We start from the raw sequence: 14,910 nt of genomic DNA on the forward strand, positions 1-14,910 counted from the left end.
ACAATGTTGATTTGGAGGCCAGGTCGGCCCATTAGTGCACATATTAGCGCAGTGAGATTCCCACAGTAATGCATGTTGATTGCGCATGTGCCTGTTCATACTTGTAGTAGTCAAATTATTATAATTTCTACCTCTACTCAGTCGTTGTTTACAACGCTGGCAGATAACGGAAGTTGGGTCATCTTTTGCGGTCTCAAAAACGTCCAGGCTAGGCAAATCTTCCTGCAAACTGCAGACCCGCAAGCGCTGCTGGCCACAGTATGAGTTGTGGCTGAGGATGCAGTGCTTCTCATGGTTGCATCACTTCATGTTTGTGCGGGAATTGCCACTGTAACATCCTCATTTTCCTCCTCCTCCACCTCGTTATCTGCTGAGCTACTCAGCTGCGAGCCTGTGGGTTGAGAATAAGTGGGATCTCCAACTTGGTTGTCATGCTGTAGGCTGTCCCCCACCTCATCTTCCTGACCTGACATCACAGCACAGTACGCTTGCGCCTCAGGTATCTGAGTTTCATCATCATCACCTCCATTCCTGGGGCTTAACGTCAGTGGACGAGGGTTGGGATCCTCCTGAGACCCTATTTTGTCTGGCACAGGATCCAACTCACAAAGGTTTTGGGCATCGTTGCACATGCTTTCCTCCTCAAGACTCTCTGAATCTATTGAGCGGACCTGTGATGCCCATGGGATAGTATGTGTGAACAACTCTGCAAACTCGCCCATGTGTGGTTCTCCACAGTCATTTTGCCGGTTGGACACTTGTGATGCGGGTGCTAACAAGTGTCATTTGGGTGGCACCTCTGGGGAATGAAGTGTGTGTGATGTTGAGGTGGAGGAAGAGGAGGGGAGGCCACTTGAGTGCCATTCACTCTAGCTCCTGCTGTTTGTCAGCCTCATTTTGAAGTTGAAGTGATGTGTGACTGCCAAACAAATTAAGTGGAGTAGGCTGTCCAATAACGGAAGTTGTTCTCATTTCTATTGGGATAGCAAGAGCCGGCGTTTGCTCACTAGACCTTTGAGTAACAGAGCTTCCCACACTTACACCTACAACACGCCACCTATTCCCCTTTCCACGACAACCCTATCCTGATTTACTACTCATGGTTAATGTACCCTTCCCCTTTTAAACAGATGCTTCGCAACCCTATGCCTACACCTCTCAGACACCTGTTCAATTGCAATTTCTCAGAAGGCACCACTACGAATACCTATAAATTTATTTCAGTACGTAATTTACACCAGACCCAGAAAAGTGGCAATAAACACTTTTTAGATACTGCACTAAAAACTTTATTAGGACCACCAATAATACGTTATTATACCCAGAGTGGTGTTTTTACATTTTTCTAAAAGGCAATTGAAATTGCCAACATCCAATGTGTACATATGCACAAAGACCACCAATAATACGTGGATAGAACCAGATCGGTCTTTTTAAATTTTTCTAAAGTCAATTAAAATTGCCAACATGCAGTCTGTACAGACTGCTCTAACAATACCTATTAATGTGTTAGCCTGTGTAATTTAAAGCAAGCAGCCAGACCTATTTGGATGCCTCACTGGCAACTGTTTTTCACGCACAAGTACCTGTAATCCCTATTTATATGATATAATGTGCTGATTTGTGGCACAACACCACCTCCCCTCACACTGCATGTCGCTATTCTAAACTATCGCTGGCCTATCTAGCTACTCTACATAGCATTAAACCCCTAATATCACTGTCTACCAGCAGCTCCATCCCTGACAAGGAACATTCAGAAAATGCAGCCCACGCAAAATAGTCGCTATTTATATGCACACTGACATTTGAATTAGCAGGCCAATCAAAGAAGCCCTTCTGTTTCAACCTTGAGAATGTTTTCTGCACTGTGATTGGCTGCAGGAACATCCGCAAATAACATTAAGAAAAAAAACTGCCAGCGCAAAAAACATTCTCCCAGTGCAGAGTCCCCACCTCCTCCACTGATTTTACACATTGCCACATCAAACAGCACCGCAATTCTATCCAAAGCCAGAAAATGCTATTTGAAAAGCATTTTTGGAAACGCGGCAAGCGTTTGGGGGCGTAAAACGAACATAAATGAACATTGCCGACTTTTGGGGGAGGGGCTCGGGTTTGCTGAGCCTGAACGAAAAAGCTCAGGCTCGTACTGAACCTGGGTTTGGCGAGCCTTTATCGAACAGGTTCACTCATCTCTACTGTACATCTACCTGATGATCCAGAAGAACATCGGGATCTTCTTGTTTACAGTCCTGTGGGAGAAGAGGACGGGGACATCTCTCTGGTGTTGTCCTCTCACTGGATAGACCTGGAGGAGACACATACAGGGACTGAATTCATTCCTTACATACAGATAATTATAGGCTGTGTGTATTTAGTCCTGTCTATTACCTGGTGATGTGAGGGGCTGGGGAACCTCCATCATGACGTCCTTGTACAGATCTTTGTGTCCTTCTAAATACTCCCACTCCTCCATGGAGAAATAGACGGTGACGTCCTGACACCTTATAGGAACCTGACACATACAATGATACCGTCATCCCCGATCCCTTCATAGCGTTACTGTATAATGTCCCAGCATTCCCAGCAGTGTCACCTCTCCAGTCAGCAGCTCAATCATCTTGTAGGTGAGTTCTAGGATCTTCTGGTCATTGATGTCCTCATGTATCGGGGGGTGAGGTGGAGGCCCCGTGATTGGGCTCAGGGGTCTTCCCCATCCCTCAGACACAGGGGCCTGACAGCGCTCACTAGAGGTCTTCTTCACTACTGTGTAATCCTGGTTATGGAGAGACACAGTAATAAATCTCACTACAGACATTTCCAGAGTCCTCACCTCTCCAGTTCTGTCCATCTGTTATTCCCATAGATAAGAATGATGTAATGTGACGTCATCAGAATCTCTCACCTCTCCAGTAAGCCGGAAGAGGATCTTTAGGGTGAGGTGTAATATCCTCTCCGCCATCTTGAATTTGTCCATATCCATCCTTCATGGGGAAATCAGGAGAATTCTCTTCTATAGAAGATCTCCACTGAGAGGATCCGATATTGTAGGGATCTGAATGGGGAGAAGATGACGAAGTAATAGCATAAAGAATCCGCTGTAATAATATAATTACTGAAGATAATAAGGGGAATAAACATATCAGGAGATACAACATCTACACGTTCTATTGTCTCATCTCGTACGAGCTGGAACATAAGTTAAATTGCTGATTAAGGGCCGTTTCACACATCTGGCATTTTACCTGATCCGTCACATTCCAGTACAGTGTTAATACTGTACAATGGCATCGCGGCAAGCTCCGGTCACATGACAGCATGTGACTGGAGGTGCCGCAATGCCACACTGTACTGGAATGTGATGTATCCAGCGAAAATGCTGTATGTGTGAAACGGCCCTAACACGTCTCCTCCATGTGCCCAATCACTGGTTCTGCTAACCACTGTTTCGGCAACTAATTGGCTTTAGGGACACATTTTTACGGGAACTGACCAAAAAATCCAGAGACTGGTGGGGACCCAAGCAGCGGGGGCACAGGAGTAATGGGGGTCATTATGTGTTACTATATTTAGTATTTTACAGTAGTCAGTTTTTTCTCTCTACTAATAAATCCTATATATTTAGGCCACACACACAACAAGCAGTTTCCTCCTCGGAGTCGGCAGCTGAATACGCTTCTCATAGACTCATCTTCCATATCGCTAATTCTCCTCTCATTTACCGACACTGTATTCGACATCAGCAAAACTGCAGGAGATATTCATTACACGTGAGAGGAGAAATAACGACTTCATGATGAGGACGACATCTTCATCCTCTACTACGTCTCTATAAACATATTTGGCCGGAGTCCATCAATGACTCCATCACCACCAGCCACCTATATGAAGGTTTCCAGTCTTCCTCGGGATGTAATATTTTATCATATTAGATCTCGTGTCTGATTCACACACACAGAAATTTTGATGCATTTGTGACACCCCAGAGGTTCTGGGAGCCACAGTGGCATTGTTCTCATCACTGGGTGCAATGCCATGCCTATAAATAGTGGGAAACTCTCAGCCAGATACACTACATGCAACACCACTTCCTCCTCCGGGCCAGTAGGGGGAGCTCATAACCTATGTTGAAGGGAGGCTCTCTGTACATACTGACTTGGAGGAGGAAACAGGAAGAAAAAGCCTCAGAACCCTAGGCGAGAGCAAAGAGGTTACTGTCTGAGAGCTGCGTCTCCGCTTTTCCAGGACCAAGTGCAGATTACATACAGGACCGTTGATCATTCCGGCCGCTGGAAATGAATTTACAGCTCATCATGGTTTTTTACTGTGCGCATGCTCACAGTAAATAAACCGATCAGCTGCACACAAAAAACGTTACATGCTGTGTTCCTACCTCCTGACGGTCAGTCAGTAAACGACTGATCATCAGGCGGCGGATGCAACGCAAGGTCATCAGTCATAATCCGTCGCTAATAGAAGACTATGGGGAAAGAAGGGAATTTTGTTTACTTACCGTAAATTCCTTTTCTTCTAGCTCCAATTGGGAGACCCAGACAATTGGGTGTATAGCTATGCCTCCGGAGGCCACACAAAGTATTACACTAAAAGTGTAAAGCCCCTCCCCTTCAGCCTATACACCCCCCGTACTGCTACGGGCTCATCAGTTTTGGTGCAAAAGCCAGAAGGAGGAAAAAATTATAAACTGGTTTAAAGTAAATTCAATCCGAAGGAATATCGTAGAACTGAAACCATTTAACATGAACAACATGTGTATACAAAAAACAGGGGCGGGTGCTGGGTCTCCCAATTGGAGCTAGAAGAAAAGGAATTTACGGTAAGTAAACAAAATTCCCTTCTTCTTTGTCGCTCCTAATTGGGAGACCCAGACAATTGGGACGTCCAAAAGCAGTCCCTGGGTGGGTAAATAATACCTCATAATAGAGCCGTAACGGCTCCGTCCTACAGGTGGGCAACTGCTGCCTGAAGGACTCGCCTACCTAGGCTGGCATCTGCCGAAGCATAGGTATGCATCTGATAGTGTTTCGTGAAAGTGTGCAGGCTCGACCAGGTAGCTGCCTGACACATCTGCTGAGCCGTAGCCTGGTGTCGCAAGGCCCAGGACGCTCCCACGGCCCTGGTAGAATGGGCCTTCAGTCCTGAGGGAACCGGAAGCCCCGAGGAACGGTAAGCTTCGAGAATTGGTTCCTTGATCCACCGAGCCAGGGTTGATTTGGAAGCTTGTGTCCCTTTACGCTGGCCAGCGACAAGGACAAAGAGAGCATCGGAGCGGCGCAGGGGCGCCGTACGAGAAATGTAGAGTCTGAGTGCTCTCACCAGATCTAACAAGTGCAAATCCTTTTCACATTGGTGAACTGGATGAGGACAAAACGAGGGTAAGGAGATGTCCTGATTGAGATGAAAAGTGGGCAAGGCAAATGGCCAGGGAGAAAACGCCTGAGCAGAGCACCACGACAGGAATATTTTCCACGTCCTGTGGTAGATCTTGGCGGACGTTGGTTTCCTAGCCTGTCTCATAGTGGCAATGACCTCTTGAGATAATCCTGAAGACGCTAGGATCCAGGACTCAATGGCCACACAGTCAGGTTGAGGGCCGCAGAATTCAGATGGAAAAACGGCCCTTGAGACAGCAAATCTGGTCGGTCTGGCAGTGCCCACGGTTGGCCGACCGTGAGATGCCACAGATTCGGGTACCACGACCTCCTCGGCCAGTCTGGAGCGACGAGGATGGCGCGGCGGCAGTCGGCCCTTATCTTGCGTAACACTCTGGGCAACAGAGCCAGAGGAAGAAACACATAAGGAAGCTGAAACTGCGACCAATCCTGAACTAAGGCGTCTGCCGCCAGAGCTCTGTGATCTTGAGATCGAGCCATGAATGTTGGGACCTTGTTGTTGTGCCGTGACGCCATTAGGTCGACGTCCGGCATCCCCCAGCGGCAACAGATCTCCTGAAACACGTCCGGGTGAAGGGACCATTCCCCTGCGTCCATGCCCTGGCGACTGAGAAAGTCTGCTTCCCAGTTTTCTACGCCCGGGATGTGAACTGCGGATATGGTGGATGCTGTGGCTTCCACCCACAGCAGAATCCTCCGGACTTCCTGGAAGGCTTGCCGACTGCGTGTCCCACCTTGGTGGTTGATGTAAGCCACCGCTGTGGAGTTGTCCGACTGAATTCGGATCTGCTTGCCTTCCGGCCACTGCTGGAACGCTTTTAGGGCAAGATACACTGCTCTGATCTCCAGAACATTGATCTGAAGTGAGGACTCTTGCTGAGTCCACGTACCCTGAGCCCTGTGGTGGAGAAAAACTGCTCCCCACCCTGACAGGCTCGCGTCCGTCGTGACCACCGCCCAGGATGGGGGTAGGAAGGATTTCCCTTTCGATAATGAGGTGGGAAGAAGCCACCACCGAAGGGAAGCTTTGGTTGCTTGAGAGAGGGAGACGTTCCTGTCTAGGGACGTCGGCCTCCTGTCCCACTTGCGTAGGATGTCCCATTGAAGAGGACGCAGGTGAAACTGCGCGAAAGGGACTGCTTCCATTGCTGCCACCATCTTCCCCAGGAAGTGCATGAGGTGCCTCAAGGGGTGTGACCGACCTTGAAGGAGAGATTGTACCCCTGTGTGTAGTGAACGCTGTTTGTCCAGTGGAAGCTTCACTATCGCTGGAAGAGTATGAAACTCCATGCCAAGATATGTCAGTGATTGGACCGGTGTCAGATTTGACTTTGGAAAATTGATGATCCACCCGAAACTCTGGAGAATCTCCAGAGTAACATTGAGGCTGTGTTGGCATGCCTCTTGAGAGGGTGCCTTGACCAGCAGATCGTCTAAGTAAGGTATCACTGAGTGACCCTGAGAGTGGAGGACCGCAACTACTGTAGCCATGACCTTGGTGAAAACCCTTGGGGCTGTCGCCAGGCCGAACGGCAGTGCCGCGAACTGAAGGTGTTCGTCTCCTATGGCGAAGCGCAAGAAGCGCTGATGCTCTGGAGCAATTGGTACGTGGAGATAAGCATCCTTGATATCGATCGATGCTAGGAAATCTCCTTGGGACATTGAGGCGATGACGGAGCGGAGGGATTCTATCCGGAACCGCCTGGTCCTTACGTGTTTGTTGAGCAGTTTTAGGTCCAAAACAGGACGGAAGGACCCGTCCTTCTTTGGAACCACAAACAGGTTGGAGTAGAAACCGTGACCCTGTTGCTGAAGAGGAACCGGGACCACCACTCCTTCTGCCTTCAGAATGCCCACCGCCTGCAGAAGAGCCTCGGCTCGCTCGGGAGGCGGAGATGTTCTGAAGAATCGAGTCGGAGGACGAGAGCTGAACTCTATCCTGTAACCGTGAGACAAAATGTCTCTCACCCAACGGTCTTTTACTTGTGGCAGCCAGGTGTCGCAAAGGCGGGAGAGCCTGCCACCGACCGAGGATGCGGTGTGAGGAGGCCGTAAGTCATGAGGAAGCCGCCTTGGTAGCGGCACCTCCGGCGGTCTTTTTAGGGCGTAATTTAGACCGCCATGCGTCGGCGTTCCTCTGATCCTTCTGAGGCCTTTTGGACGAGGAGAATTGTGACCTGCCCGCACCCCGAAAGGACCGAAACCTCGACTGTCCCCTCCTCTGTTGGGGTGTTTTTGGTTTGGCTTGGGGTAAGGATGTTTCCTTTCCCTTGGATTGTTTGATGATTTCATCCAATCTCTCACCAAACAAACGGTCGCCAGAAAATGGCAATCCAGTTAAGCACTTTTTGGAAGCCGAATCTGCCTTCCATTCCCGCAGCCACAAGGCCCTGCGTATTACCACCGAATTGGCGGCTGCAACCGCCGTACGGGTCGCAGAGTCCAGGTGAGAAGCTGACTCCTCCACTGGAGGAGCTGAGGGAGAAATATTCAACATTTCATTGATGGATGCAATATCATTCACTATGGCGTCCCCATCAGGAGTATCAAGGTTGAGAGTGGCTTCAGGATCAGAATCCTGATCAGCTACCTCCGCTTCATCATACAGAGAGTCCTCTCGCTGAGACCCTGAACATTGTGATGATGTCGAGGGAATTTCATAGCGAGCTCGCTTAGTCGGTCTGGGGCTGCGGTCCGTGTCAGAGACCTCACCCTGGGATCCATGAGACACCCCGGGAAGACATTGCTGTTCCAACTGAGGGGAACCAGAGGACAATGATACCACAGTGCCCCTGGCTTGAGATGCCGGCCTGGACTGCAAGGCTTCTAATATCTTAGCCATAGTCTCAGAAAGTCTTTCAGTAAAAACTGCAAACTCCGTCCCTGTCACCTGGACAGTGTTAACAGGTGGTTCTCCCTGGGCCACCCCTAGCAGAGGCTCCGGCTGAGAAAGTGCCACAGGGGCCGAGCATTGCACACAATGAGGGTCAGTGGAACCTGCCGGCAGTATAGCCGTACATGCTGCACAGGCAGCATAGTAAGTCTGTGCCATGGCACCCTTGCTATTTGTGGACGACGTGCTGTTGTCTCCTCTGAGCAATACAGGAGGGTAACTAGCCACAAATCAACAGTGCACCCTACAGTGTAAAGTATAGACTATAATCATATAAACTATAAATACACTTCTGCACTAGTGGGGCCAGCACCACAGGTGCTGCTTACCGCCTGCGCAAAGCGTTTGTGTGGGCACCAGAATTCCTGCCTGGGTCTCTTTGAGCTTGTCTCTCCTCTCCAGCGTTAGCAGAGCTGAGAGGAATGGCTGCCAGCGTCCTGGGGAGAGGATGGAGCCGTGGGCGTGACCCAGAAAAGTGCGGGAACTGGTGCCCCACTGTGCAGAGTGAGGGGGGTGGAGTATGCAAAGCATGCTCCAGCCCTCAGTGCTGCCGACCTGTACAGCGTCCCGCCCTTCCCCTGACTGGCAGGGCTGGGGGCGGGAAAAGAATGAGACTAGGCCGCAGAAGCCGGGGACTATAGTTATAAGTGCGGCCGCTGTATAAGCGCGGTCGGCGCGGAAGTCCCCGGCGCACTAACAGTCCCAGCCGCGCCGCAGGGATAACCATGGCAGCGGCGGTCAGCGCGGCAGTCCGCCTACACAAATACACTCAGCGACGCTGAAGTGTATAGTGGCACAAATGCAGCCAGCGCTGCTGTCCCCGGTGCACTAGCACACCCAGCAATGCTGGAGTGTTGCTGTGCGCGGTCCCCACGGGGACACAGAGTACCTCCAAGTAGCAGGGCCATGTCCCTGAACGATACTCGGCTCCTATCCAGCAGGGTCCTCAGGAGCTGTGGATGGAGCACGGTCTCCTGTGCCTGGAGACCGATGGGATCCCACTTCACCCAGAGCCCTAATTGAGGGATGGGGAAGGAAAGCAGCATGTGGGCTCCAGCCTCCGTACCCGCAATGGATACCTCAACCTTAACAACACCGCCGACAAGAGTGGGCTGAGAAGGGAGCATGCTGGGGGCCCTGTTATGGGCCCTCTTTTCTTCCATCCGACATAGTCAGCAGCTGCTGCTGACTAAGCTGTGGAGCTATGCGTGGATGTCTGACCTCCTTCGCACAAAGCATAAAAACTGATGAGCCCGTAGCAGTACGGGGGGTGTATAGGCTGAAGGGGAGGGGCTTTACTCTTTTAGTGTAATACTTTGTGTGGCCTCCGGAGGCATAGCTATACACCCAATTGTCTGGGTCTCCCAATTAGGAGCGACAAAGAAAAAACGGATTCCTGCAAAATATTTTGCAGGATACCGTAATTCCTTTTGGCGACGGATTGTGACAGATGCAAAACAATGGAAGTGTGAAGATAGCCAAAGTAGAACAGTTGTGTGCAAAGGGAAGTCAGGAGAGATAGACAACACATGAATGATGGTTCAGACAACAGTTATCTCCTGTGTATGGGGCCATTAGTATTACACTGACAGGAGGAGAATACTCTTCACTACAGTAGTGCGGGCATCACCGGAGCATTCACAGCCGGATATTGTAGTAGTACTTGTTGAAAATAGGATATAGGCTATATGCGCACACTGAATCTTTGTGGTGATCACAAAGATGCACATTTTTGAACCCCCAAAAAACACATTTAAAAAAAGCATGCGTTTTTGCTAATGTTTTTTTTAACCAAGAAACAAATTAGGATATGATAGTATAATTGATAGATAGCTATAATAAATAGAAAGAACATGTAGAATAGAAACAACAATAGAAACAACAGATAAAATAGATAGAGAGAAATAATAGAAAGATCCATATGGCCAGCTATTTTTTGTAATTATTTTTTGGTAAAAAAAATGACGTGGGGTCCCCCTATTTTTCATATCCAGCACAGGAACAGCAGCAGCTGGGGGCTGTAACCCTCAGCTGTCTGCTTTACCTTGGCTGGTTATGTAAAATAGAGGGGAACTCACACTTTAGTTTTTAATTATTTATTTAAAAAAAAGGGGGGGGTCCCCCCCCTATTTTTCTAAAACCAGCCAAGGTACAGCAAACAACTGGGGGCTGATATTATTAGGGTGCGAAGGGCCATGGTTATTTGGCCCTTCCCAGCCTAACAACAGCAGCCCGCAGCCACCCCAGAAGTCGCCATCCATTAGTTTCGATATTGGCGAGTACATTGTCCCCACAAACAAGACAGGCACATTTTCATATTTCTGAGGGCCAGACGCACATAACACATATTTCGGCAAAACTGTATGATGTGCGTAGCCCTCAATAATTAATAACTGGCCACAGGAAGCCCGCAAGACTCTCATATTTCCTATCAAAATGGAGATAAATTCACAACAACAAAAATGAGGGTCATATCTTGTGTGTGAGAAGCTCAGGGGCAGAGTTATGCTGGGAAATATAACGTTCGATTATTCTCAGCTAGCAGCAGGGGGAGGGAATTCCCAGCCATGATGATGTCACGAGGGGGGGCCGCATGAGCCCAAGACAGAAAAGATAAAAGTTAGGTGCAGCGGTCTGCTCTTTGTATTTCTTCTGGGGGTCACATGCCTCATTCATGTAGTGGAGGATACCTGAAATGTCCCTGGCCCCACACAGTACCCCCCTGCATGGACCAAACCCTCAACCTTAAGGTAATTGATACATCTGTATGCCTGCTTGTGATCCATAACTTACCAGTAAATGTATTCTGACATTATATATATATATATATATTTATTTTTTTTTTTATTTTTTTTTTCTGTAAATTCCATATTGTATATATTGTAGCAACTAGTGTGCCCTTAAGGCAATTAAATATATATAATTTCATCTTGGGCTGTTCTGTTATCTCGATCCTGAATTCCACATCTGTGAGCTCCGCGTAATAATTATCGTAATTGATTGGTGACAGCGAGTTTATGCCAAGGATCATTGTGGGGTATTCAGTGAGGATTAAATATATTCCACAGTAGTCGGGGGAATATATACCTTACTCTCACCGGGAACCCTTCAAGCATCGGCATAGTAGAATAGCGGCCTCCCTGCTTATTGTCGGGCAATTCCATAATTGGCCTGACTATAAGAGGAGCGCTAGAGAGCGAGTCACGTGCTCGGTCTGGTGCAAAGGGGGTGTGTGTTCCTTCCTCTTCCTCCCCCCTTTTCCTGACAGCAGGCGTCTGAGACCCCTATCACTAATCTGTAAATGAAAGTAAATAAACACATACACCCCAAAAATCCATTATTTGAAAGACAAAAAAACACCCTCTTTCACCACTTTATTAACCCCCAAAACACCCCACAGGTCCGACATAATCCACACGAGGTCCCACGACGATTCCAGCACTGCTACATCTGAAGCTCACAGTGCCATAGAACATGACTGCCCACTGTGACCTCTATGCAGTGACCAAAGTGAGCCACGTGATGAGCAGTGACGTCACTGAGGTGATTTGCAGTCACAGGTGGAGGTCTCCAGCTGTGGCCGCAGCTAACCTGAGTGACATCACCGCTGATCGCGCGTCTCACTGCGTGGCGGTCACAGCGGGCAGTCATGTTCTATGGCGCTCACCTTTAGATATAGCAGTGCTAGAAGCACTGTGGGATTACGTTGGACCTGCAGCGGTGTTTTGGGGGTTAATAAAGTGGTGAAAGAGGGTGTTTTTTGTCTTTTATTCCAAATAAACACAAATACCAAAATAATCCTTTATTTTTTTTCATTTCCAGATTAGTGATGGGGGGCGGGGGGGTCTCATAGACGATTCCCATTACTAATCTAGGACTTCGTGGTAGCTGTGGGCTGCCATTAACGCCTTATTACCCCGATTGCCACCGCACCAGGGTTATCGGGAAAAGCTAGGTTAAGTGCTGGGACTGTCGCATCTAATTCCGGGCAGCTGCAGGCTAATATTTTTAGGCTGGGGGGCGCCCAATCACCATGGTTATTCCAGCCTGAGAATACCAGAATCCAGCTGTTGGGCTCTATCTGTGCTGGGTATTATAATATGGGGGATCCTACGCCAATTTTTATTTATTTTACGATACAATATAGACCCGCCCACCAGCGTCTGGGATTGGTTGCAGTCAGACACGCTGTCACTCAGGCTGGGGCCTTGTCTGACTGCAACTAATCACAGATGTCGGTGGGCAGGTGAAGCACTGCATATTCAATGAAGTTAATGAGCGGCCTGGAAAGCGAATGAGCGGCTGCAGGAGCAGTGTGACAGCTGCTCCGTTGAATCGGTAAATATGAAGTGCTTGATCCTATCCCTTCGCGCCAGATTCTGGTGCCCATGGATTATATGGGGATTGGCATTGGGCCAGATACCAGGGATCAATCCCTTGCTGACCCAAAGTAGGTGGAGGATTGATCTGCGAGTCCTCCCATCAATAGTGAGAAAAGTAGGTACAAAACGTAAAAAGAATTGACATGTTGCATCTTTGTGGTCACCAGAAAGATGCAGCCAAAAAATACGTGCGACGTGTGCACAGTAAAATTGAAATCTTATAGACTTTGCTGGGGAAGAAAGCACATGCAATTTTGGTATATTGTAAACAAATGACACAAAAAAAACCCAGCAGAAATGCAGCAAAACCTGATTTTAGAAAGCAGCTTTTTTTGATCCCAAGAGAGCAGGTTTTGGCTGCAGAAAAAAAATGTAGCAAAAAGGCAAAACAAAAAAGCAAATCATATTATAGAGAATCTTACATAAAAATTAACAAATGCACCCTGCTGTCCCCGGCGTCTGCTGAACGCCCCTCACTGCATCCGACCCTCTGATAACTCCTCCTGCCGAGGTAGAAAGAAATGGTGACTGGTGATAAGGGGCGATGAGAGAAATATAGAGGAGCACAGTGTATCCTTATATCACTGTTGTGGAATTGTGAGGGAAGAACATTACACTCTTTGGGGACAGAGAGGGGGTCAAGGACCGAGGGCAGAGAAGAGGGTCGAGGACCGAGGGCAGAGAAGAGGGTCGAGGGCAGAGAAGAGGGTCGAGGACCGAGGGCAGAAAAGAGGGTCGAGGACCGAGGGCAGAGAAGAGGGTCGAGGACCGAGGGCAGAGAAGAGGGTCGAGGACCGAGGGCAGAGAAGAGGGCAGAGAAGAGGGACGAGGACCGAGGGCAGAGAAGAGGACCGAGGGCAGAGAAGAGGACCGAGGGCAGAGAAGAGGACCGAGGGCAGAGAAGAGGACCGAGGGCAGAGAAGAGGACCGAGGGCAGAGAAGAGGACCGAGGGCAGAGAAGAGGGTCGAGGGCAGAGAAGAGGACCGAGGGCAGAGAAGAGGACCGAGGGCAGAGAAGAGGACCGAGGGCAGAGAAGAGGGTCGAGGAAAGAGGGCAGAGAAGAGGGTCGAGGACCGAGGGCAGAGAAGGGGGTTGAAAACAGGGGGCAGGAAAGGGGCCGAGGACAGAGGGCAGAGAGGGGGCCGAGGACAGAGGGCAGAGAGGGGGCCGAGGACAGAGGGCAGAGAGGGGGCCGAGGACAGAGGGCAGAGAGGGGGCCGAGGACAGAGGGCAGAGAGGGGGCCGAGGACAGAGGGCAGAGAGGGGGCCGAGGACAGAGGGCAGAGAGGGGGCCGAGGACAGAGGACAGAGAGGGGGCCGAGGACAGAGAGGGGGGCCGAGGACAGAGAGGGGGGCCGAGGACAGAGAGGGGGCCGAGGACAGAGAGCAGAGAGGGGGCCGAGGACAGAGAGGGGGCCGAGGACAGAGGGCAGAGAGGGGGCCGAGGACAGAGGAGGGGCCGAGGACAGAGGGCAGAAAGGGGGTTGACAACAGAGGGCAGGAAAGGGGCCGAGGACAGAGGGCAGAGAGGGGACAGAGGGCAGAGAGGGGGCAGAGGGCAGAGAGGGGCCGAGGACTGAGGGCAGAAAGGGGCCGAGGACTGAGGGCAGAAAGGGGCCGAGGACTGAGGGCAGAAAGGGGCCGAGGACTGAGGGCAGATGGGTTTCCTCACTTCCGGCCTCTCATAGTTGGGGCGTCTGTATCTATCAGAGGAAAAGGAACAAAAACCTCACGATTCATAGAAATCAGCGAGAGAAAAACCCCAAGAAAGTCTCAGAGCTGAAGGGGTTAATGCCCCTGCCCCAGTAATGGGGAATCTCCACATACCTCCTCCTGCAGAGCTGCACACTAGATATGGTTGAGTCTAGAATGTACGGGCTGCAGTCAGGTCATGGGCGTGACCGTTTTGATTGGTGGGCGTGGCGATGTTTCCTCCCATCCACTATAATCTTGCAGGCTCCGCCCCCTTCCCCCCCCCCATCTAGAGTTCTTACCCCTCCCCCGTTTCTATTATAATCACCTCTATGCCAACATAGACTTAGAATAAACATTGTTTTTCTGTCTGGAAACATCAGGCTCAATTTTGAACACGCCCCATCACATGACACGTTACGTCATACCTGTCAGGAGCCCGTACATTCTAGCATCTACCCTAGAATTTTATATGGCTGCTCCGTGCTTCCAGGACCTGTGATGATGTCACATGGAGGGGAGGAGTCA

At 49.8% G+C, this 14,910-nt stretch overlaps 1 protein-coding gene across 1 annotated transcript in view; it reads right to left on the reverse strand.

The window, feature by feature from the left end:
• Nucleotides 1–14,593, reverse strand: part of LOC142312966 (uncharacterized) — a 220,074-nt gene extending 205,481 nt beyond the window's left edge. Inside the window, exons 1-5 of the mRNA XM_075351955.1 lie at nucleotides 14,518–14,593; nucleotides 2,909–3,058; nucleotides 2,600–2,779; nucleotides 2,395–2,518; nucleotides 2,214–2,311 (exon numbers count right to left, since the gene is read on the reverse strand). Coding sequence (XP_075208070.1) covers nucleotides 2,214–2,311; nucleotides 2,395–2,518; nucleotides 2,600–2,779; nucleotides 2,909–2,986 — 480 coding nt within the window. The 5' untranslated portion in view covers nucleotides 2,987–3,058; nucleotides 14,518–14,593. The remainder of the gene's footprint in view (nucleotides 1–2,213; nucleotides 2,312–2,394; nucleotides 2,519–2,599; nucleotides 2,780–2,908; nucleotides 3,059–14,517) is intronic.
• Nucleotides 14,594–14,910: the final 317 nt, after the last annotated feature.

This window comes from Anomaloglossus baeobatrachus, chromosome 5 (genome assembly GCF_048569485.1).
Source record: "Anomaloglossus baeobatrachus isolate aAnoBae1 chromosome 5, aAnoBae1.hap1, whole genome shotgun sequence".
Lineage (NCBI taxonomy): Eukaryota > Metazoa > Chordata > Amphibia > Anura > Aromobatidae > Anomaloglossus > Anomaloglossus baeobatrachus.